Source organism: Poeciliopsis prolifica, unplaced genomic scaffold, assembly GCF_027474105.1.
Source record: "Poeciliopsis prolifica strain line A6 unplaced genomic scaffold, Auburn_PproV2 SCAFFOLD089, whole genome shotgun sequence".
Classification (NCBI taxonomy): Eukaryota; Metazoa; Chordata; class Actinopteri; order Cyprinodontiformes; family Poeciliidae; genus Poeciliopsis; species Poeciliopsis prolifica.
The window spans coordinates 795,610-821,970 of record NW_026562464.1 but is presented as its reverse complement, the minus strand read 5'-3'; the positions used below and the strand labels follow the sequence as shown (position 1 = coordinate 821,970).

General features: G+C 43.5%; 1 protein-coding gene across 3 annotated transcripts in view; it reads left to right on the top strand.

Moving 5' to 3' along the window:
• Nucleotides 1-26,361, top strand: part of met (MET proto-oncogene, receptor tyrosine kinase) — a 114,567-nt gene that overhangs the window by 42,833 nt on the left and 45,373 nt on the right. For all 3 annotated transcript variants that reach the window (XM_055022659.1, XM_055022656.1, XM_055022658.1), the window contains 5 exons: nt 749-906; nt 1,405-1,519; nt 2,309-2,445; nt 3,557-3,727; nt 3,972-4,071. In XM_055022659.1, the coding sequence (XP_054878634.1) occupies nt 749-906; nt 1,405-1,519; nt 2,309-2,445; nt 3,557-3,727; nt 3,972-4,071 (681 nt within the window). The remainder of the gene's footprint in view (nt 1-748; nt 907-1,404; nt 1,520-2,308; nt 2,446-3,556; nt 3,728-3,971; nt 4,072-26,361) is intronic.

Here is a 26,361-nt window from a genome sequence, read left to right as displayed (position 1 = left end):
GCCTTTTTGGGGGCTTTATCATATTCAAAAACTCTGTGGTGGCTGGCGTCAGGCGGTTGCTGGTACCCCACAGTGGCCAATAGGCCGGAGCGGCGCTTGGCTGCGAGGACCGCTCGAGGCTGCTTGCAGCTTTAATTCCCTTTTGTTTCTGGTTATTTTTTTCCCCAACGGTGTCAAAAAGGTAAAGAAATATAAATAACATTGATCAATATTGGATATCAGAATTTTGATATTGGATGTAGGCAAAAGGTTTCATACCGCTGCATCATTAATTATGAATGATTAGACATGCAATGTAGTATTTCACTTGATTCACTTCCGATTGACGGCTGCTGTCCACCGCCATCTTATTTCCTCATCAAAAGGTTTATGATAAAATGACCAGTTTGGTTTGCATCCCTTGTCTGTCTGTCCAGCTGACTGCGCAGCGCCCTGTGATCATTTTTGACAGTGAAATCAACTAAATAAAGTGATTTTAGGTGACCAGCTTTCCGTTTAATTGCCTCCACTCTGAAGACTTCCAGTGATTAGAATTTGCGTTCTCTAAACTTCTGCAATCAGTTCTCTAAACATCTCTAAACGGTCAGGCCCGTTCAAGCTGAAAGTCGTGCGATTCCGGTATTTTCTGAAACCTAAAAACAGTTTTTTTTTTCATTTAGATCTATTAGAATGACTGACTGCCTTCAGTTTGCGGGTAGATCATAACTCTATGGGAAAGATGGAACCATTCTCCTCTACGTTGCCACAGGTGTTCCCATCATCTGGACCAATCAGGGGTACTACAACCATAACCATTTGCGGACGGAACTTCGGCTTCGACAAGACAGAGAACTTCAAACCCTCGATGGTGAACGTGGAAGTGGCAGGAGCTCAGTGCAAGCTAGTTAGACAGGACAATGTCCACAGGTGTGTGTGTGTGTGTGTTGGCTTAATGTTACTGACTGGCAATTACAATTTTTTTCTGTCATGGTGTGGTGTGTGTACCTTAATAAAGCCACTAAATTGGTTTTATGAGTGAGAGACACCTGGCTGCTGCTCTAACAGGAGCGATTGTGTGGAAAGAGGAATGTTAAAAAGCATCCACCCTTTAGCCCCTCCACCCCCTCAGCTTGCCACATTCAACACATGACTATCTTAACTGAAAAATTGCTGGGGAAAAAAAAATAGAAAATCACCCAATACAATCTTCAGTCTCTTCCAAATCCACACTCAAGAGCTCCTTATTGCTCCAAACAACTTCATTACAGGAAATTAAAAAAAAGATGGCCTTCACCATGCCACATAAAGATGAAGTCTTTGTGCATTCCTGCTGGGTACTGCATGATCATTGAATTAGGCTAAATGCTGGGTGCTGTGGTGGTGAATAATGCCTGGTCTGTGCGTTGTTTTTGGGGTCGGGAGCAGATGGACTGAGATGCAGTGTTCCCCGACGTACAGTGGGAACTTCACTCTGTCCAGACACTTGGTGAAGGTCACCAGTGGCCATGCAGTGGCCAAACTGGAGGGCTTCAAATTTGTGGTAAGCTGTGTTTTTTCTCTCTCTTTGAATAGATTTTGTTTTGTATTAAAGTTTTGTATTCAAGAGTGACTCCAAATGAGGGCCATTTTCTCATCTTTCAGTTAAGATTTTACTGCCTATAATTATCCACAATGTAGATTATATATTATTACAAAAGCTGTAGCCATTTCTGACTGTTTATTCCAATAAAAGGCAGAACCTCCAAAACACATTTTAGGCTATTTTATGTGGCAAACCAACACAAAATGGAAGGAAACAACTGAATTTTCTCTGCAATTAAAAATTTGAATAATGCAGCTTGCATTTTTTATTCGACTCTTTTAGTCTAACAGTTTTGAATAAAATCCAGAGTGACGAATTATGCTTCAGGTGTCCTCTTTTATGTAACTATAGCTAGCCTATGTTGGTGTGATTACAACAGAAACAGAGGTACCATAAACCCATCAGAGGAAAAGATGCGTTGATTTATGCAGTATAAAAACAGTCCATCACAGTGATCACTGCCTCATTCTTTGGCCTTGAAAACCTTTCGCTGGTGTACACTGATGACCACAACTGTGTGTCAGTCTTCAGTATTTTTATTTTTCATTTTTAAATACATTTCCCGTATGGAAGCAGAAGTTACACCTGAGCAGTGCGCAGTGTCGCGGTTCTATCTGGGGTTCTATTTCCAGACTCTGAACCTTTGCTGCATGCCCAATCATTTTCTGTCTGATCTGTTGCAAATGAAGGTTGCACCTAATTACTTCAGCCCGCAATAAACTTTTTATTTCCCCTCCATCCATCCAGGACCCTGTGATCAACGACATCTTTCCCACATTTGGTCCAAAGTCTGGTAACACCATGTTGACTATCAGAGGAGCCTTTTTGGACACTGGAAACAAACAAGTGGTGACTGTAGGGAAGGCAAGCTGCAAGATCCAAAGGTCAGTTTTCAGTCGTTTTCAGTAATGTTTCACTGAATGAAATCCTGGTTTCTCTTTCTTTTTGCTTCTTTTCTGTGTACACTCTAAGCTTTCCTTTTGTTCTTTTTATGCCTCTTTTTCTTGAAGGGGCGGTATTATGTAAAATCGACTGTCATTCTGTCATCAAAATTAGACGTGCTTTGATTTTTTTCAATCCATGTTTGAGAAATCATTTAACTTCGCTTGGCAACCATTCAGCTGTGTGAAATGCCAGAGTGAAGGCCAGAGTGAACTCAGAGCCACTTTTGAGAGCCAATTTCTCCTCTGAGCTGCAGTTTCCAAGCTTCCGCCTCACAGAGCAGCCTTCCCTATGTGACTCCCCCACTCAGCTCCTTCAAACTAGCCAGCAGCAATTAGCAAACCGTTGGTGGAACTTGGCATCAGCTGAGCTCATCATAGGAGCTACTTCTCTGTGAAACACTGGTAAAAATGTTGTTGAAGGGTAGGCCTGTCATGAAAACAAATGTTTTGGACAATAAATAAATACTCCTGGTAATTGTTGCGATGAGCAAGAATATTGTTGTTTCACAATAATTTTCAAGTAATATATAGATAATTGCATAATAATAAAAGTTCTTCCTCTAAAAGACCAAAAAAAACTTTTGATTTTTTTTTTATAGATCAGTTAACACTGGAACTGGAAGATAAATAATAAAATGGCAATAAAAAACACCTATAACCAAAACTATAATACAGTAGATTATGACATCACTGCAAACAAAATTGTCCTCCAATTAATCACCATAATCATTTGAATTTATAATTAATTGCTTAATGCAAGAGGCTTATTAAAGAGTTAATAGAGGAGCCATGTTGTGATGGCTTCCTGAACGTGGAGTTTCAGAAAGAGCAGGAGCTTCTTAAGGAGACAGAGGCCCAAATTGAAGGTGTTAAAACACAAAGTCAAATTTATTTCAAGTCATTTTTGATATGTATACAGCATCTTTATAGCAACTGATGGTAACATTGTCAGTTGATTGTTCACAGTTGGAAAACATAACACTGCCTCTTTAAGTGTTAAGAATCCTTTGCTAACAGCTAACAGAAAACCTCCGCACCGTTCCGCCCTCAGCGTGTCGTTCTCCATGCTGACCTGTAAGACGCCACCGCACACACACGCCGTCCCCTCGGAGCAGCCGGTGAAGTTGACGGTGGATACAGTGGAACGCCAGGCGCCCGTGCCTTTCACCTACAACGAGGACCCGGTCATCAGCAGCATCCAGCCGCTGCGCTCCTTCGTGAGGTGAGGTTCTCCTTTTGGCCCGCGGCGTCTCCGCACGTCACGCGAGACTTGCCATAAATGTGAACCTAAGCTGTCATCGCCTGTCAGAAGAAAAGTGATGGGTGGGATGAATTAGACTAATGCCGGAGTTTAACAGCAGTAGGAAGTGAGTGGGAGGTGACGAGCCGCTAACGCGAGCAACAGACGCCTCCCACTGGGAATCTCGCGTGTCTGATGCTAACGCTGCTCTCCGTCCCTCGCGTAGCGGAGGCTGCACCGTGTCGGCTCAGGGCTCCTACCTCCAGTCCGGCCTGCAGCCTCAGATGGTTCTCAGGACGGCTCAGGACGCCGCCGTCTTCCACGTGGTGAGTGCGACAGGAAGCTTCTCCAGTAGGCCTGATCTTCACACATTTAAATCCTGGCTTGGAACAAAGAGGAGAAACACTCCATGAAAAGAGTTTTTTTGTTTGGAGTAGCTGAAAGGAAACACATTTCCACCTGTTTCCTGTCTTACAGTCAACAAGATCAGTCAAACTCATGTTTGATAAATTCCTGCAAACAGTTTTATCTTATTACACAATATTAGAGCTGCTGCTGCTGCTGATTATTTTAGTATTTTATTGATTATTCCGATGATTAATCGAATAATCGGAAAACAAAACAACTAGCCACATTGTACAGATTTTTCTTTCAGCCACTTAAGTTTATTGTGTACAATATTGAAAATGCATAAAAATATCCAAAAAATTCATAGTTAAATTCCTCTTCTACTTCATAAAACAAAAATTTTGTTGTTTAAAATGCAATAAAATTGTTATTTTAATGAGTTAAAAACTAAACGCCTGACATCAATGGGTAAAGAGCTCAGGCCTCTTTGCTCCCAGTCAGTCAGTACAGTGTAGGACTGTTGATCTCTTTTTGATGAACTGAGTAATAATGAGCAGAAGATTCATAATACTAGATGTTTTTCAAGGCATTTGAACCAGGTGAAGCTGAAACCTTCTGGGTGGAACATATTTACAGACAGACGAGGCTTTTATATCTGATGCCTATCTCAGCCTGTTTTAGGGGTGCCTGAGCACACCTGAAACTGCACCTCAGCACCCCTGAACGGAATTACCACCCCTCCGTAAAAAAACATTAAATGTCACGTCTAGTATTGAATCAATACATAACTGTCCAATAGACACACCTACCACACATAGCAACATTAAATGTAACAATAATGACCAAAATAAAACAGGAAATATTAAGGTCAGCTAAATTCTCATGGCTAGAGCTAAAAGACCCCAGAATGCTATGTACCGACGCAGCCCAGAGAGCTTCTATCAACCCGCGTCTTTTTAAATTACCACTTGATTCTCCACCGTCCTTAGAAGCAAAAACTGGCAAAAATCCAGACATGAGGAGGAAGACGCTCATTCCAGGCTGAACAATGTCATGTTTTAGAATTTAGTGCACCGTGTTCTGTCTCGGTGCACTAAATTCACCGAGAATTTAGTGCACCGTTACTTGCGGGTCGTTACTTGCGTTGAGCAGCGCCCTCACTCCTGCTTGACTTGTTGACAAAAGCTAAGTGTTAGCAGCATAAAAATGAGCATCCTTAAAATGACGGGAGCGATGCTTGGAGTACTGCAGCTTTTCTCCTCCTGGAGCTGCTGGTTCAGAGCGAACGGCAGGGACGAGCTGCAGGTGTATTTTTACAGGTGAGCAGATAGACTGAACACTGCGGGATTATTTATACAGGTGAACTGATAGACTGAACACTGCGGGATTATTTATACAGGTCAACAGGTAGACTGAACACTGCGGGATTATTTATACAGCTGAACTGATAGACTGAACACTGCGGGATTATTTAAAAACGATATGAAATACCAAGCAAAATGGACACAGGACCATTCTTTAAACATGGTAAATAGCTACATTTTTGTTATTAAAAAATGACTCTCCTCTCCCTCATGAAACACATCCTGTCATAAAAATCAAAGCTTTTGTTTAAAGTACTTGATGTCAAGTACTTTAACTTGACATCAAGCAAAGCACAGGCAGCAGGGAAGTAGAAGTTCAAAATTCTACCACCTACAAATAATATTTTTAATAGTTTTTGCAGAAAATTACTAATAAATTCACAATTATGCGTTTGTGTAAAAACGTGGAGACCTGTTGATTTTCCGCATCCGTGGAATTGTGAATACTGGAGTGAGTGACTGATTCTGTGAAAGATAGCTGGTGATTCATGAAACCTTTAATTAACAAAAGATAACAAATGATTTTTAGTTTTCAGTGAAACATTTCTGAAGCCTTGTATAGTGAACTTAATATGTATTGTTCCATGCCAGGTGCTGGATGTGTGAGGATTTGAGTTTTCTATGTGTTTATTTTGGTTCCTGTGTCAGTTGGGTCTCTGTTTTGTCCTGTCTACCCCTTGATTTATCCCACCTGTCTCTTCTTCATTCTCGCGTCCTCATCTATCCAGTCGTCAAAAGTCAATCTCTGTCAACTCCTAACCTTCTGCTCACCTGTGCTGCTTGGATTGTTGTGCATTATTCTTATTATTAAGTCATCATTTCTTTCTACAAACCTGGGTCCACTGCATCTACCTCACCACTCTACAACCACGTCATGTCAGGATGTATGCCTATGCCGTTATATCTCACCATGACGTCTTTATAATGGAAGACATTCTGCCTGATCAAAGGTTTTAATCCAAAAGCCATGAATTCATGTTTCCATTTCAGCAAAAATCTGTGCTGTGGAATTTGTCCTGTCATGAGTGTCTTTATTTACAGTCGAGAGCATTTCTTTTTGTTTGGATTTACCTTTGGCTGATGACTTTCAGTTCATGAACTCAGCTTGGTTGGATCTTTTCCACATCTGAACTCAATTTGACTCAAAAAATGAAAATGGGAGCTAATAAACATTTCACAACCTCAGACACATGAATGTTATTCTCATTTAAAAAAGGATAAAAAATTGCATTCAAGAAACTGTTTCAGAAGAGAAAGAATTCCTGACAAAGGAAAACAGCTACAGTTTCAGACACACATGAGAGGACAGGAAATGGAAACTCCACAGTCTGATTCTGCAGGATCCAGCTGTCACCCCATGACTCAAACACAGTAGCAGAACCTCATGGCGCTGCTGGCTCCCCTCACCTTCACCGGGCCCGGCGCTGCTTCGTGTAGCATTATATCTGGGAAGCGTCATCTCTGCCTCAGCACAGCTGCTTTTTACACACTCAGTCTGGACCTGTTTGAAATTATGCAACCTGACGCACTCGGGACTTTCACCACGCTGCTTTTCAAACCTCCAAAGTTGGCTGTGCTCAATTACAAAGGCAATGCAAAGGTATTTAATGCATATAAAACCTCTTCTGGTTCATAAGCCCAAACTAAACAAGACCTTCACATCTGTTCAAACTCAAGTCATGAAGGGCTGCTGTCCTGCAGTTTTTAGATGTGCCACAGGTACAAAACACTGGAATGAAATGGCTTAATTACCTCCTTCCTGTGTGGATCAGCTCTCCAGAGCCTTAATGATGTAATTATTCTATTCAGGAGGTGCAGCAGAGGCACATCTACAAGTTGCAGTTCAGTGGCCCTCCAGGACTGGGTGTTGACACCTGTGCTCTTACAGTTCTGTCTTCCTCGTGTTTTTGTTTGTTTTCTGACAACAAAATAATGTAAACATTAATCAATCAATCAAGTTTATTTCTATATTACTTTTCCACAACAAGGCATTTTAATGCTTTACATCGTTAAAATATAAAAACAACAATACATCACACAAGTGTTTTCATTACAAATGTGCACAAATCTTTCTCTGTTCTTCTGATGTTGAAAAACACAATTTGATCGTTGCAGTGTTTCCATTAGATAAAAAATTCAATTGAAATCACACGTGAATACGCCTGTTCGTTATTAAAAATCATGGCAGCTACATTATGTAACTGCCATGTGATAAGCGCTCATCGTCTGTTTGCCTGTCAGCTAATGTGAAGCATTTTTGGCGTTTCTATGGCGTCACAGAGACTAGTCAACTTGACTATCAAAGTTTAAGTTGACTTTAAAATATGTGAAGTCATGCAATTTTCTGAACAGTTTTCTGGATGTTTTTCCAGATTTGTGGCGCATAGAAGTTGAAGGTAAAACTGGCAGACGTCCAACATGCCTTTGGCTGCTCTAGTGCTGTGCAAGCAAAGTTTTTGTATCACTACTGGAAATGACAAGGAGCAATAATAGTGATCATAACCGTAACCCCAACCACTGCTTACTGGCTACTGTTGATGATTTTTATGCCTGGAGGCAAAGGTTTATAGCTGCTGCTGTGGCAGTTGCTGATTTCACTATCTTATAGGGAAAACACAAAATGAAACTAAACAAAAATTTAAATAAACATGTATGTTTTGAGACTCACTCTAAGGACTGAGAACAAAGCAAAAGGACAAGTGCAAAGAGCTATTTTCTGTAGCTTTGTCTGCAGCATAATGACAGCATGGCTGACTGAAGCACCTTCTGTTAGAGCCACCCGTGTTTTCTGTTTCCCGCAGAACAGGAAAGTGTGCTGCTGTTTGCCAAAGGGAGACAGTTTAAGGAGACGCAGTGCCTTGTAATGATGCTATTTGTCATCCTGATGCACAGGCTGCTGCAAGTTCAGTCAGAAGATAATAATGTGCTCTGTAAACACAGACACACACGCACTCTTCAAATAAGAGTTCCATCTCAACTCTGTGATGGAATATCCTTTTTTTTATTATCCTTACACACACACACACACGCAGAGACTGAGCCCACCCTCATTGTCTTGCGTTTCAGTTTTCCTTTCTGTGGTTGTTGACCTGTGTTCAGGTCAGTGGTTGATGGGTCTCAGGGGGGCTTAGGCTTCATTACACACCAACAATGAGGGCAAGTTGAAGTTAAAAGCTCTAAAATCAGGTTTATAATCTCAAGAATTCCGATGATTCCTGCCCAGCTGTTGTTATCGGTGCGTCTTTAATCGATTAATGCCAAGCCGCTCCAGTGGAACTGACGGACAACAGCAGCCACTTGGCCCCAGACCTGGAAACTTCCTAGTGGGAACGAACCATCTGCTCATGCCGAGGCTAAACATTGAAGCGACTCGCTCTGGATAAGAGCTGAACAAAGCCTTCAGCTGATATCGCTCTAAAAATACACAAACCAAAAAGCTACAATTGGTTTCTTTAAGTTATAATTAGCAGAACTCTGTGACGTGGCCGAATGTGTCGTTTTTAACTGCATAGAGTTTAAGCGCAGTTGTTCAGATTCCAGCGCATGAACTCATGGTTTGGCCTGCTTCGATGTTTTGTTTAGAGAATACAACACAACCAGAGTCATTTTAAAGCTTTTAAAGCTCGTCTTCAAACCCATCTATTTTACTTGGCTTTCAACTCCAGCGAGATCTAGCTTTACATTGCATGTTTGTTTGTTTTAAACTGTAAGAGTCTTTATTTGTTTTTATCTATTTTATGTACAGTACTTTGTATCAGCTGTGGTTGTTTTAAAGTGCTTTATAAATAAAGTTGTCTGGTGCTGCAGCATGTTAAATTCATACCCTGATTATCAGGGTTCACTTCACCTTCTAGTTAGATTCAGTTCACTCTAAAAAAAAAAAAATCTAAACCCAAAGCTCTACAGCAGTTTTCTATTTCCCATTTAAAACTGGACTGAAATGTCAAAAGGGACATCAAGCTGTAGCCTAAAATGAGTCTGTCATTACTAATGATTGAGGAAGGGACGGTGTCCCACCGGGCCTCAGCTGTCGCTTGTTAAATTCCATCCAGTCAACAAGATGAGTTAGAGCTCAGCCTCGGAAGCAACAGTATGAGTGTCTTATTGTCTTAACCCCTGGAGGTGGATGTTTCACAAATGGACATCCCAGAGGTAGCAGAGTGGTTAATGTCTTCACAAAGCTGACCTGTGTTAGCTCACCCCAGCTTTCCCACAAGCACGAAAGGCCGATACAATCGTAAAGCCAAAATTAAAAAAAACCCTATGTAGTATATTTACATATACAGTACATACACAAAAGGACAGGGGTGAAGTGAACCTTACCCGTTGCCACGGCAGGGCCTCGCTAATACAGATATCTGGGTTTGAACAGGAGCCTCTGCCAGGCCAGGCACCTGTTGCCTCAACTCATGTATCGGTTTGTTTCGTGTCAGGCTCTTCTTCCTTTCTTTTCCCAGCAGACTAAATCCTCCCAGCTGACACCTGAATACTGCATGAATTTCCTTTCCTTTCCCATGTCCTCCACTCCTCCCCCCCGCCCCCGCCCCCCCAAAAAAAAGAGACCAGGAATCAAAAAAAGCTGAATGAGTAACTTTAAAAAAAAACAACAAAAAACCCTCAAAATTCCTCTAATGAACTTGAATTCATTAGATGACATGAACACAAGTTATTGACAGGGCCGGAACAGGCCTTTTGAGGGCCCCCAGCAGATTCTCTTGCGACCCTCAGCCCCCATACCAACACCAGATTCTCTTTCATTCCTAAGCTACTTTTTGAGTGTGACATACCTACGATCATTAACATAATTTATAATAAGCTTACATCATACCAGTGTTATGGATGTTGATTGTAACCTTACAGTAAAAAAGAAACAAAAAAATGGATTTAGAATGCTGCTCCTGCTGCCCTGACTGAAACCAGGACGAAACCAGGAAAATGGGAAATAGAAAACTTCTGTAATCCACTTCTACAGTCCTTCCATGGAGAGAAGAGACTTTAAGCTACTGTTCAGGATTCAATGAACAGCTTAAAGATCTGCTGCTGTTGTATCAACCTCTCAGGTTCTGGTTCTGCTCTGCATCCCTAGAACCAGAACCAAACACGGACAAGAAGCATTCAGATTCTATGCACCACAAATCTGGAACAAACTTCTAAAAAACTGCAAAACATCCAAAACACTGAAGCAACTCTTAACCCCCCTGTTTAGAGTTGCTTGAGAACCTTAAGAAATGCAACATTGACCAACATATTTGAAGTGTGATGATATACTTGACAAAAGGTTTACTGTATGGTGTTTTCTATGACTGTATTTTTATCTTTTTATGATTGATTGATTGATTGATTGATTAAGATGAAGAGTGGTAATTTGACTTTTGAGACTTTGAAATCTCCATGTTTTTCCTTCAAAGTTTCTGAGATTAATTTCAAAATTTCTGAGTTTTCCTTGGAGGATGTTTGCTACTTTTTTTCTATCCACAATGGCCCCAACTCGCCATCGTACATAGCTGATTGTTCACAGCAGCAGATAGTGAGGCGATCTGAGAAGGTCATGAACATCCTTACTGTCTGTCAAACATCTGATGTCAGACTCGTCGCAGCCTCCAAGTTTTCACTCTGCTGCCGTCAGAGTGAAAACAGCGTCATGGCGTCAAAAGCAGAACAACGGGACGGCTTTTCGTCTTGGGCTAATGAAAGGCTGAGCTGCTGTTCACATTATGTCCAGTTATCTTCGCGTTTTCTGTCCTGACAATCTGTAATAGATACGTCCATTCATATGCAATGACAAATGAAATATTGTCAAAATAAGAAAGTGTGACGTCCAGAACAATTTACAGTGAAGGAAACCAGGCTGACCCAAGGAACTGATCACACAGCAGGAAACAGAGTCAAACTTATAAATCACTCTAGATTTGACAAATGCTTTTGTTACAACTCTCCAGCTTTTTTTTTTCTGCTGACGATCCTTGGGGGTTGGCAGAAATTTGGGGATGGCTGCTTCTCTCATCACCCCCACAGTTAAGCTCCGGTCCAGTTAGCTGCTCCCACTCAGCCAGCCAGCGATTGTATTTACAGCTGCTCCCAGACTTGAATGCCTATTGGAGCAGACAGCGACAGAACAATGAAAATGACTGAGGTTTCCTCTAATTCACTGGGTATTTTTCCTTTCTGCTGCCCCCGGGGGAGGCAGCGCAGAGCGGGCCAGAGGTGGCCCGTCGTACCGTATGGCCCTTTTTATTTCTCCGCTGGTATGAGTCGGGTTCACTGGACAGTTTTAGTTCCTGCTTGTGCTGGCCCTTACACACATAAACACAGCCATTTTTTATGCCTGCATGGTTTCGGCCTGTTTGTACGTGTCCATCTGGACTGCCATAGCTCGACCAGGGTGTCAGAGGTTTCAGCCGCACAGGAAGTGCTGCTACTGTCAGTGGCCCTCAGCAGGGAGGAGTGCTCGAAGTTAGATTTTAGCCAGTTTGTAAAGTACTTTTGAGTCCATTTTGCAGAATCCAGCTTTTACAAATGTGACCTTGTTTATATTTCTCCTTTGTAAAGAAAAGTTTGATTTTCACAAAATAATAAAGGAAGGGCATTCGAAATGTAATTATTTTGACATGTTCAGAGGATAGACAGTGGTTGTGTTTCCATTGGGTCATATAATTTCGACACTTCTAAAATATGTTAAATTAATGGAAACACAAAAAAAATTCTTGTTTTCCAATAAAAGCCTTTTGGGACTGTGCTCATTCGGCTGCATCAAAAGTGTTTTTTCTTATAAAACTGCAATGGAAACACGTTTCTCACACCACAAGAGTCACATGATCAATAACCACTGGTGCAAAAGAAGTTGAAGAATGATATTTTTTAATGATTTATTTTTTTGCATTAGACTTGACAAATGAAAAAAACTTAATCAGGTGTGATTTTAGTTGTGTTTCTTTTATTTAATGGAAACACTAGAAAGGAGACTAATGGATGTGATGACAGAGGTCATGGAGTTATTTGGAGTGAAGATAGAGGATGTTGAGGACAGCATGGAATGAACACAGACGATTTGTCAAAAGAGAAGAAGAGAATTGTAATCAAATATAAACCATTATTGTGTAAAAACTGCCTTCCTACCTGATATGATCAGTCATTTGTTCTACACTTTGCTTCATACAGATTCTGGAGCCTCTACTATTGAGAAACAATGACTTTCTGTTGAAGTTTAAAATGATTCAAATTGATTTTAGCCAATCATTAACGTCTTGACATGTAATGCAGCAGTTTGATCGTGAAGTAGAAATTTACCAGAAGTTACCTTTTGCGAGATAACGCAATACTTTTGCGTTCCCTTGCAAAACAACGCAAAAGAAAAAAAAATCCCCATGTCCCCGAGGGGGCTCCGTAACTATTTCAAATAGCAGCCCTGGCGGAGTCCAACTCTCACTGGAAACGAGCTTGACTTACAGCCGGCAATGTGGACCAGACTCCGACACTGGAGTCTGGTGTCGGACCCCTTTGATATGGGCCGCTTTGATACAGTCCGTATCAAAGGGCCCAGTACCCCATACTCCCAAAGAACCCCCCACAGGGCTCCCTGAGGGACACGGTCGAACGCCTTCTCCAAGTCCATAAAACACATTTGGGCCGGTTGGGCGAACTCCCATGCACCCTCCAGGACCCTGCTGAGGGTGTAGAGCTGGTCCAATGTTCCGCGGCCAGGACGAAAACCACACTGCTCTTCCTGAATCCGAAGTTCAACTATCCGACAGACCCTCCTCTCCAGGACCCCCGAATAGACCTTGCCAGGGAGGCTTAAGAGTGTGACCTCTCTATAATTGGGGCACACCCTTCAGTCCCCCTTTTTAAACAGGGGGACGACCACCCCAGTCTGTCAATCCAGGGAAACTGCCCCCGATGTCCAAGCGATATTACAGAGTCGTGTCAGCCAACACAACGCTACAACATCCAAAGCCTTAGGAAACTCCGGGCGAATCTCATCCACCCTCAGGGCCCTGCCACCGAGGAGCTTTTTAACCACCTCAGTGACCTCGTCCCCAGAGATTGGAGAGCCTGACCCAAAGACCCCAGGTTCAACTTCCTCAATGGAAGGCATGTTGGTGGGATTGAGGAAGTCTTCGAAGTATTCTGCCCACAATGTCCCCAGTCGAGGTCAGCAGCACACCACCCCCACTGTAAACAGTGTTGGTGCTGCACTGCTTCCCCCTCCTGAGCCGTGCGGAAAGTCTTTTTCCATGGCCTCTCCTAACTCCTCCCACACCTGAGTTTTTGCCTCAGCAACCACCCGAGCTGCATGCTGCTTTACCCACCGGAACCCATCAGCTGCTTCCGGAGACTCAGAGGCCAAAAAGCCCCAATAGGATTCCTTCTTCAACCTGACCTGTTAAAGGTCAGGTTGAAGGGTTGCCGCCACGACAGGCACTGACAGCCTTGCGGCCACAGCTCCGGTGAGCCGCCATGACAATGGAGGCGCGGAACATGGTCCACTCAGACTCAATGTCCCCCATGTTCCCCGGAATGTGTTCGAAGCTCTGCCAGAGATGGGAGTCAAAGCTCCGTCTCACAGGGGATTCCACCAGACGTTCCCAGCAGATCCTCACAACACATATGGGCCTGCCAGGTCTGACGGGCATCCTCCCCCACCACTGGAGCCAATTCACCACCAGGTAGTGGTCAGTGGACAACTCCGCACCTCTCTTCACCCGAATGTCCAAGACATACGGCCTCAGATCTGATGAAACGATGACAAAGTTTATCATCGAACAGTGGCCTAGGGTGTCCTGGTGCCAAGTGCACATATGGACACTCTTATGCCTGAACATGGTGTTCATTATGAACAATTTGTGACGAGCACAGAAGTCCAACAACAGAACACCACTTGAGTTCAGATCGGGGGGAGTGTTCCTCCCAACCACGGCCCTCCAGGTCTCACTGTCATTGCCCAAGTGAGCATTGAAGTCCCCCAGCAGCTGGGAGTCCCCAGGAGGGGCACTCTCCAGGACCCTCTCTAACGACTCCAAGAATGGTGGATAATCTGAGCTGTTGTTCGGCCCAAAAGCACAAACAACAGTCGGGACCCATCCCCCGACCCGGAGGCGGTTTGAGGCTCCCCTCTCATCCACCAGGGTAAACCCCAACGTACAGGCACCGAGGTGGGGAGCAACAAGTATGCTGCCTCTCACCGTGGGCAACTCCAGAGTGGAAGTACATCCAGCCCCTCTCAAGGAGACTGGTTCCAGAACAAGAGCCATGCGTGGAGGTGAGACCGACTATTTCTAGCCAGAACTTCCCAGCCTCACACACCAGCTCTGGTTCCTTTTCCACCAGAGAGGTGATATTCCACGTCCCAAGAGCCAGCTTCTACAACCGAGGATCGGACCGCCAGTGCCCCCTCCCTCGGTTGCCATCCATCTCACATCGCACCTGACCCCTTTGGCCCCTCTCATAGGTGGTAGGCCTATGGGAGGAGGGACCCATATCTCCTCTTCGGGCTGGATCTGGCCGGGTTCCATGGGTAAAGCCCAACCACCAGGCGCTCGCCATCGTGCCCCACCTCCAGGCCTGGCTCCAGAGTGGGGCCCCGGTGACTCACATCCGGGCGAAGGAACACCAAGTCCAAAGTTATTTCTCGTCATTTGGGTCTTCGGGCTGCGGTTTTTCTGGTCCCTCACCTAAGACCTGTCAGCCTTGGGTGACCCTACCAGGGGCATGAAGCCCCAGACAGTATAGCTCATAGGATCATTGGGGCACTCAAACCCCTTCACCACGATAAGGTGGCAGCTCACCTTATCATGGTATGTGCAATCATTTCAATATATTTTAATGAACAGAGAACCAGTCCGGCCCTTGGCTTGTAGCAAATTAGGTTTTTTTGGCCCTCGGTGTATTTGACTTAGACATCCCTGGCCTACTTGAAACTCTTGCAGAGAAATCAAACTCAATGGGAGAAATCCCATATAGAGCATTGAAGGGAGATGCGAATCTATTGGAACTGTATATAAAGGCACTGGGTAAATTCACCTATAGTGGGAAAAAAATGCCACAACAATCATAAAAAAAAGTAAACCCAATTAGGGAGATTTTCATCGAAATAATTAAAATATATCATTTTTTGAAACGAGTAACTTTTGGTCACCAAACAACCGAGTACAGGTGTCACTGCTTGTGGTCAAAGGTCAAAGGAAGCAAATCGATCTCGACAGTGTTTCATTTTTTGAACCTCTCATACATGTGGATTATTGACTGCTGATTGCATGTAACTCTGGATCCCAGAAAGTAAACATGTTGCCTCCAGCAGAGCAAATATAAACACTGATCTTTCAGCATGCACACACACCAGCACGCTTTCTCTTGTCCTGATGGTAACAGTAACTAATGTTTACATTGTGTGACTGAACTACTGCAGTTGTCATAGAAGCCTGTTCACCTCCTAAACTGATAGGGAGATGTAGGATGGAGGTCGTGTAAGCACTGCTACTGCTACAGTTGAGCAACATATTGCTCAAGAAACCTGACATCAAAAAAACTTGCAGAAAAACAGACACTAATGACTTAAATGGCTTTTCTATAAAACTGCAATATGTTTATTTTCTCAGGACTGGCCAGTAGAGATAAGGACATCTTTTTAAAAATACAATAATATGGAAAAAAAATATATTAGGCGTGGACTTCTTTATACAAAATTACAGTGCCACTAAGAAAAACAACCATTAGTGGATGCACCTTTTAATCAGCCGGCCGATTTATCTGTACGGATTTCCTTAATTTTTGGAGGTTGTTGGTTGAATTTAGACATATGTTGAACACTTCTGCAGGGTCTCCCTCAGTGTATTATATGACTGGTGGCCCGCCATGCTTTACTAGCCCCCCGCCAGGCTAAGCGTTCCTTGTTAATGGTTTTAGGGAGAAAAAAATAGCTTTTTATTTCATTTTTAATTTTTTAAAATAGTCGGATTACAAGTCTCTTTGTTGCTCTGAGTATTTCCCTCGTGGAGTAGATTTTTTCCAAAAGGATAGGTTCGTAGTTTACACATTTAAAGCCGGCAGCGCTCGGACCAGTCACACTGCTGGAGCCTCTGCACGTTGCCTTGCGCTGCTGCTGCTTTACCTCACTTTATCTCAGCACAGATCGCGGGCGCCTCCTTTCACTCAAACTGGACAAAGGCTAACTTGTATGGATCTGTACATCAACTTCCTGTGAGGAATTATGATTCTTTCCAGAGTTTTTGATCAAGGTAGTTGTGAGAATGATTTATATTTGTGAACAAAGAATTATGTAGGGGGTTAACGTTTCAAAGCGCTGACCAGCGTGTGGCGCTATCTTCCCTGTAAAGTTCATGTATGTGTTCCCGGTTGGCTGGTATGTTAGTGATTAATGAACCAGAGCTAACCTCATCATCCAGGTTCAGCCCGGTGAGGAGATTTCGCGCTCACCTTGTTGTATATCACACTGGTTTTCTATTATTAGGCCCGAGCAGCTAAGCGCTGCGAAGGCCTATTGTTTTCCTACTGTTTCTTATTAGGCCCGAGCAGCTAAGCGCTGCGAAGGCCTATTGTTTTCCTATTGTTTATTAGGCCCGAGCAGCTAAGCGCTGCGAAGGCCTATTGTTTCTGTACTGTTTCTTATTATTACGATTCTCCCTCCAAATGAATTGGCTTTTTGGGGGCTTTATCATATTCAAAAACTCACCAAACTTGGCGGAGGCCTTAAGCCTGTTTCAAATTTACGTATTTTAAAGTCGTCGCAAAAATTCCACAAGAAATGGCTCAATAGCGCCACCTAGAAATTTTCAAAGGACCCTTTGCTATTCACTTACTTCATCGTAGAGACATGAAAATTGGTACACTTGTAGAGCTCCCCAAGATGCTCAGAATTTACAATTAATGTCATAGTGCAAGTATCACAGAAAGTCGGCCATTTTGGATTGAAGGTCCAATTTTGAGGCCATTTTTGCCGTTTACAGCCTTCGTATTTGATCGAACTCCTCCCAGGGATTTCGATTGATCGCCTTCAAATTCGGTCAGTCTGTTCATAAGGCATGTCCCATCTAAAGTTATCAAAACTGTGAGTTTTTGAGAATGCTGAAGGGGGTTTAGCAGGGGTCAAAGTTCACCTACTCGCCATAAAAACATAAACTGCTATATCTCCTACACAGAAACTCACAGAGGCACCAGAGTTACTGTGATTAATCATCATTGGCTGCCCTACAATACCCTATGGTCGAATGATGACATCACTTAGACCACGCCCCCTGAGAACAGGAAGTGTCATGTTTAACTGGGAACGGTCGCTATCTCACCCCTTTGACCTCATCAACATGAAAACTGTGCCCAGACACAGAAGACATGTTGGTGTATTGAGGATTCCAACCCCGACCAGCTTTGATGGAGCAGGTGGGCGTGGCGGAGTGGCGAAGTGACCTGTAACGCCATCGCCATACGTTTGGCTCTCAATTCCACATTTTTAGGCCCAGCTGCTCCACACTCACAAGGATGGATCCTCATCCACTCCCTGACAGTAATCCATCAGAATATTTGGTGGGCGTGGCCTAATTTCTCTATAGCGCCCCTAGAAACTTTTAAATGATCAGCCCCAAGCCATGCTTTAACCTACAATTACGAACCTTTGTACACATGTGTACCATGTCAGGACTTACAAAAAAGTCTCTTGGAGCCATGGTCTAAACCCCACAGGAAGTCGGCCATTTTAGATTGAAGTTCAGATTTGACCCCATTTTTGCCGTTTACAGCCTTCCTATTTGATCGAACTCCTCCTAGGGATTTCGATTGATCGGCTTCAAACTCGGTCAGTCTGTTCATAAAGCATGTCCCATCTAAAGTTATCAAAACTGTGAGTTTTTGAGTATGCTGAAGGGGGGTTAGCAGGGGTCAAAGTTCACCTACTCGCCATAAAAAAATAAACTGCTATATCTCCTACACAGAAATGCACAGAGGCACCAAAGTTACTGTGATTGATCATCATCGGCTGCCCTACAATACCCTCTGGTCGAATGATGACATCACTTAGGCCACGCCCCCTGAGAACAGGAAGTGTAATGTTTTACTGTGGACGGTCGCTATCTGATCCCTTTGACCTCATCAACATGAAACTGTGCCCAGACACAGAAAACATGTTGGTGTATTGAGGATTCCAACCCCGACCAGCTTTGATGGAGCAGGTGGGCGTGGCGGCGTGGCGAAGTGACCTGTAACGCCATCGCCATACGTTTGGCTCTCAATTCCACATTTTTGGGCGCAGCTGCTCCAATTTCACAAAGATGGACCCTCATCTACTCCCCGACAGGAATCCATCACAATATTGGTGGGTGTGGCCTAATTTCTCTATAGCGCCCCCTAGAACACTTTATATGATCAGCCCCAAGCCATGCTTTAACCTACAATTACGAAACTTTGTACACGTGTGTACCTTGTCAGGACTTACAAAAAAGTCTCTTGGAGCCATTGTCTAAACCCCACAGGAAGTCAGCCATTTTGGATTGAATTTCGGATTTTGACCCTTTTTTGCCGTTTACAGCCTTCCTATTTGATCGAACTCCTCCTAGGGATTTTGATTGATCGGCTTCAAACTCCGTTAGTCTGTTCATAAGGCATGTCCCATCTAAAGTTATCAAAACGGTGACTTTTTGAGAATGCTGAAGGGGGGTTAGCAGGGGTCAAAGTTCACCTACTCCCCATAAAAAATAAACTGCTATATCTCCTACACAGAAACTCACAGAGGAACCAAAGTTTGAGTGATTGATCATCGGGTCTCCTAGAATACCCTATGGTCGAATGATGACATCACTTAGGCCACGCCCCCTGAGAACAGGAAGTGTCATGTTTTACTGTGAACGGTCGCTATCTGACCCCTTTGACCTCATCAACATGAAACTGTGCCCAGACAGAAGACATGTTGGTGTGTTGAGGATTCCAACCCCGACCAGCTTCGATGGAGCAGCTGGGCGTGGCGGCGTGGCGAAGTGACCTGTAACGCCATCGCCATACGTTTGGCTCTCAATTCCACATTTTTGGGCACAGCTGCTCCAAACTCACAAGGATGGATCTTCATCCACTCCCCGACAGGAATCCATCACAATATTTGTAGGGTGTGGCCTAATTTATCTATAGCGCCCCCTAGAAAATTTTAAATGATCAGCCCCAAGCCATGCTTTAACCTACAATTACGAAACTTTGTACACGTGTGTACCTTCTCAGGACTTACAAAAAAGTCTCTTGGAGCCATGGTCTAAACCCTAGAGGAAGTGAGCCATTTTAGATTGAAGTTCAGATTTTGATCCCATTTTTGGCGTTTATAAACCATTTCAGTAATTCGCCACTTGGGGTCAGTATTGCTCCACAAATGAAACAGCAGATAAACAGAATGAAGAACAATATCAGTATTTCGCCAGTAGGTGTCAGTGTTCCTCCACCAATGACAAACAGATCCACGGGCCGATGGGCGTGAAAACTTTGTGAGAGCGTTGCCATGAAATTTCTAAAAGGATAGAAATGTCTCAGATAATTTTTGTTGAATTAAATCATGCAGTAAATGTAGCGTTTTCTTACTTCTTACAAACCATTCAGTAATTCGCCACTCTGAGTAAGTATTACTCCAACAATGAAATAGAGTTCTTAGAAACACAGCTGGAAATGATGAAAAATGACGAACTGTAATACTTCGTCATGTGCATATGATCGGCTGCAAATGACACGTGGATCATCCGACTGACGCCAAATTGGATACGTATGACCTTTGTTGACCTCTAAAGAGAACAACAGCATTGAAATATATTTTGACTCCACTGCGCGTCCTACATTAATCCGCCAGCTATATTTCCTCGCTAAACCAATGAATCTGCACCACATTTTTTGCATCGTCAAGGAGCGCATCTGAACGCATCAGTGCGTACCACCTGGTGGACGGGCGCGGAAACTGCGCAACAACTTCTGTGTTAGCACGTGGCCAGCGTTGATGGAATCTGAGCAACAGCTTCCGCGGTGCGGGCGGAGGAGCTGAAAACTGCGTGAGAGCTTCTGTGGTGGCTGGCGTGAGGCGGCGGTTGCTCGTACCCTGCGGTGGCAATAGGCCGGAGCGGCGCTTGGCTGCGAGGGCCGTTCGAGGCTGCTTGCAGCTTTAAATTATTATTCTCCCACCCAAATGAATTGGCTTTTTGGGGGCTTTATCATATTCAAAAACTCACCAAACTTGGCAGAGGCCTTAAGCCTGTTTAAAATTTACGTATTTTAAAGTCGTCGCAAAAATTGCAACAGAAATGTCTCTACGGCGCCACCTAGAAATTGGAAAAACACCCTTTTTTACCCTCTGCTATTCACTTACTTTATCGTAGAGACATGAAATTTGGTACACTTGTAGAGCTCCCCAAGACGCTCAAAATTTACAATTAATGTCATAGTGCAAGTATCACAGGAAGTCAACCATTTTTTGATTGAAGTTCCCATTTTGACCCCATTTTTGCCAATTTTTGCCGTTTACAGCCTTTGTATTTGATCTATCTCCTCCTAGGGATTTTGATTGATCGACTTCAAACTCGGTCAGTCTGTTCATAAGGCATGTCCCATCTAAAGTTATCTAAACGGTGAGTTTTGAGTATGTTGAAGGGGGGTCAGCAGGGGTCAAAGTTCACCTACTCGCCGTAAAAAAATAAACTGCTATATCTCCTACACAGAAACTCACAGAAGCACCAAAGTTTCTGTGATTGATCATCATCGGGTCTTCTACAAACCCTATGGTCGAATGATGACCTCACTTAGGCCACGCCCCTGAGAACAGGAAGTGTAATGTTTACTGTGAACTGTCGCTATCTGACCCCTTTGACCTCATCAACATGAAACTGTGCCCAGACACAGAAAACATGTTGGTGTATTGAGGATTCCAACCCCGACCAGCTACGATGGAGCAGGTGGGCGTGGTGGCGTGGCGAAGTGACCTCTAACGCCATCGCCATACGTTTGGCTCTCAATTCCACATTTTCGGTCCAGCTGCTCCAAATTCACAACGATGGATCCTCATCGACTCCCGACAGGAATCCATCACAATATTTGGTGGGCGTGGCCTAATTTCTCTATAGCGCCCCCTAGAAAACTTTAAATGATCAGCCCCAAGCCATGCTTTAACCTACAAATACGAAACTTTGTACACATGTGTACCATGTCAGGACGTACAAAAAAGTCTCTTGGAGCCATGGTCTAAACCCCACAGGAAGTCGGCCATTTTGGATTCAAGTTCGGTTTTTGACCCATTTTTGCCGTTTACAGCCTTCGTATTTGATCGAACTCCTCCTAGGGATTTCGATTGATCGGCTTCAAACTCGGTCAGTCTGTTCATAAGGCATGTCCCATCTAAAGTTATCTAAACGGTGAGTTTTTGAGTATGTTGAAGGGGGGCTGCAAGGGGTCAAAGTTCACCTACTAGCTGTAAAAAAATAAACTGCTATATCTCCTCACAGAAACTCACAGAGGCACCAAAGTTTCTGTGATTCATCATCATCGGGTCTTCTACAATACCCTATGGTCGAATGATGACATGACTTAGGCCACGCCCCCTGAGAACAGGAAGTGTAATGTTTTACTGTCAATGGTCACTATCTGACCCCTTTGACCTCATCAACATGAAACTGTGCCCAGACACAGAAGACATGTTGGTGTATTGAGGATTCTAATCCCGACCAGCTTCGATGGAGCAGGTGGGCGTGGCGGCGTGGCGAAGTGACCTGTAACGCCATCGCCATACGTTTGGCTCTAAATTCCACATTTTCGGGCCCAGCTGCTGCAAACTCACAAGGATGGATCCTAATAAACTCACCGACAGGAATCCATCATAATATTTGGTGGGCGTGACCTAATTTCTCTATAGCGCCCCCTAGAAAACAGCAGCCCATAGGTTATGTTGTTATTAATTATTTAAATATACATTATTATAACTTTTTATATATATATATATAAGTTTATTTTGTGGGTTAAAGTACAAACATTCATTCATTTTTGCTAGAAATAATACAAACAAAGTCATTCAGCAAAAACTTATGACAGCGAAGTAAGAACACACTGGGGTCAGTGTTGATGGAGTACCACTGGCACCTTGTGGCAATATACTGGTACTGCTGGTGCAATACCAGTATTGCGCCAGCAGGAGGCAGTGGTACTCCATCAATGAGAAAACAGATCGACGCTATGTAATAACAGTCAGCCGGAGACAGCTGGAGAGCTGCGAAGTTTTCCTGAACATTTTGCTTGTTTTTTGGAGCCACAGAACTGGACTACGCTCAACATTTTGCTTGGATTTTGGAGTTGCAAATCCGAACCACGCTTTTGAGCAAGAAGGCTCTGTTGGACCGGAGTTGGAGAAGTTTAATGGGCTCTTTGCACCTCAGCTTACACGTTCGGGAATAACGGCTGAAATGTTTTTCCAAGGTAACAATTAATAATGTACATCGATCCGAAACCCCAACAAGTAAGGCAAAGAAAGGTTTTAAGATGTTCGCCTCGTTATACATTCACAGATATGAGGGTGAGTTTTATTTTCTTTAAACTGCTAGCACAAGCCTGCTAGCTTTCTAGGAAAAATCTGCTATTTAATTATCTAAAGATTTCTCAGCCATTCTAACGGACACTGTTTGTGCCTTATTTTCAAGCATATTACGTGTGTTTATTGTTAACGACAATAAAGCAGCGGGGAGGGGGTGGGGGGGCAGATTACAGTTCAGAGTTTTTGCTTGAAGTATGAAGAACAAAAACGAGCACAGAGCTTACTCTGGTATCGGAGTTCTAGTTCAGCTGACTGTTCAGATTCAGAGTTATTACTTTTAGAAAAATATGGCCGTGCTGCTTAAGGTTTATGTGTTATTTTGTTTTATTACTTTTGCATGCTTGTTGTGAATGGCTCATTAAGACGGTGTTTAGAGCGGTGTGTACGGCGTTAGCTTCAAGTGGTAGCTTTAACTTGTAGCAACGAATATTTACAAGCTGTCTTAATTGAGGATGGCTTGGAAATCCATGAAAACTTAAACAAAGTACATAGTATTGTTTTATTTGTGTCTTAAGTACGACTTTGTCTTTTATAGCAGTCATAGTTTCTGAAAGTGGAAAAAAGAGCCGCATTCGGGTATACAGTTGTGACGTCAGCGCGGCAGGTGCAAAGAGCCCATTGCTGTTTAAACAGTCGTAACTCGCGGTGCGGTGAGTAATTTATTCCTTCCTGCTGGTTCTGGAAGCCGTCATGTTTGGAACAGTTATTCTGAGGAGGATGCTAACCCAATGCCGAGGCCTGCAACGTTTTTAATGCTAAGGAAGCGCTTTACTAATTCAATAAACTGAATAGTGTGTGTGATACATCCAGTTTTATACATTCAGACTTGTTGTTATTATGTATAGAAGATGTTTAAAATGTCGTTTCAAAGAGCTCTGAGAAAATGCTAAGTATCTTTTTACCGATCCATTGGGGTTGTAATATTTAGTTGCAGCACTTCCTGTGATTAATACCTAATTAATGGATGGGATTCAGCCTGTGCTATTGTTCTAATGTGCTGAAAGTTAACTGTGCTCTGTTATTGTGCATTGCCCTTGGTTTATTACTGAACAGTGCGGTTTATTAAACTGATACATCTTAACCTTCACCATTTTCCTGACTCATTTCACGATAAACGTCAAAGTTGCACTGCATTTAGATCTCAGTTGTAGTTAACATCAAGCATGTGGGTGTGGCTTAGTGTAAAACTTTCACTATTTACCATGAAACATCAACATTAAATGACTTCCAAATGCAAGATCACAGCTGCATGACACTTCCTGTCTTTCTAGAGAACAGCCCTGAACACATTTCCATGGTCACTTGATGACCTCACTGTAGCCCCGCCCACTTTTAAGAGGCAGTCACATGTTTTTTCTGCTGTATATTTTACTGTTGTTCTATAATTTATATGGGTTTCATCATGTGAATACTGACTAAAAACGATAACATGATGAACTCTATGAATGCTGGCTGCTGACCGAACCGCATTGGGTGTACAAATGACGAACTGCAGTTCTTCGCCACGTGCATATGATCGGCTCTAAATGACACGTGGATCATCGGACTGGCGCCAAATTGGATACGTATGACCTTTGTTGACCTCTAAAGAGCAAAACAGCATTGAAATGTATTTTGACTCCACTGCGCCCCTACATTAATCCGCCAGCTATATTTCCTCGCTAAACCAATGAATCTATACCACATTTTTTTGCATCGTAAAGGATAGCCGCCGAACGCATAGATGCGTACCGCCTGGTGGACGGGCGCGGAAACTGCGCAAACAACTTCTGTCTTAGCACGTGCGCAGCGTTGATGGAAACTGAGCAACAGCTTCCGCGGTGCGGGCGCAGGCGCTGAAAACTGAGTGAGAGCTTCTGTGGTGGCTGGCATGAGGCGGCGGTTGCTCGTACCCCGCGGTGGCAATAGGCCGGAGCGGCGCTTGGCTGCGAGGGCCGTTCGAGGCTGCTTGCAGCTTTAATTATTATTCTGCCCCCTAAAGAGGGGCCTTTTTGGGGGCTTTATCATTTTCAAAAACTCACCAAACTTGGCGGACGCGTAAAGGGAGTTTCAAAATTTTGTATTTTAAGGTCATTGCAAAAATCCCATAAAAAATGGCTCAATAGCGCCACCTACAAATTTTCAAAGGACCCTTTGCTATTCACTTACTTTATCATAGAGACATGAAATTTGGTACACTTGTAGAGCTCCCAAGATGCTCAAAATTTACAATTAATGTCATAGTGCAAGTATCACAGGAAGTCAGCCATTTTGGATTGAAGGTCCAATTTTGGGGCCATTTTTGCCGTTTACAGCCTTCGTATTTGATCGAACTCCTCCTAGGGATTTCGATTGATCGGCTTCAAACTCGGTCAGTCTGTTCATAAGGCATGTCCCATCTAAAGTTATCAAAACGGTGAGTTTTTGAGTATGCTGAAGGGGGGTTAGCAGGGGTCAAAGTTCACCTACTCGCCAAAAAAATAAACTGCTATATCTCCTACACAGAAACTCACAGAGGCACCAAAGTTTCTGTGATTGATCATTATCGGGTCTCCTACAATACCCTATGGTCGAATGATGACATCACTTAGGCCACGCCCCATGAGAACAGGAAGTGTCATGTTTTACTGTGGATGGTCGCTATCTGACCCCTTTGACCTCATCAACATGAAACTGTGCCCAGACACAGAAGACATGTTGGTGTGTTGAGGATTCCAACCACGACCAGATTCGATGGAGCAGGTGGGCGTGGCGGCGTGGCGAAGTGACCTCTAACGCCATCGCCATACGTTTGGCTCTCAATTCCACATTTTCGGGCCCAGCTGCTCCAAACTCACAAGGATGGATCGCCATCAACTCCCCGACAGGAATCCATCACAATATTTGTGGGGCGTGGCCTAATTTCTCTATAGCGCCCCATAGAAAATTTTAAATGATCAGCCCCAAGCCATGCTTTAACCTACAATTACGAAACGTTGTACACATGTGTACCTTGTCAGGACTTACAAAAAAGTCTCTTGGAGCCATGGTCTAAACCCCACAGGAAGTCGGCCATTTTAGATTGAAGTTCAGATTTTGACCCCATTTTTGCCGTTTACAGCCTCCGTATTGATCGAACTCCTCCTAGGGATTTTGATTGATCGTCTTCAAACTCGGTCAGTCCGTTAATAAGGCATGTCCCATCTGAAGTTATCAAAACGGTGAGTTTTTGAGAATGCTGAAAGGGGGTTAGCAGGGGTCAAAGTTCACCTACACGCCATAAAAACATAAACTGCTATATTTCCTACACAGAAACTCACAGAGGCACCAAAGTTACTGTGATTGATCATCATCGGGTGTCCTACAATACCCTATGGTCGAATGATGACATCACTTAGGCC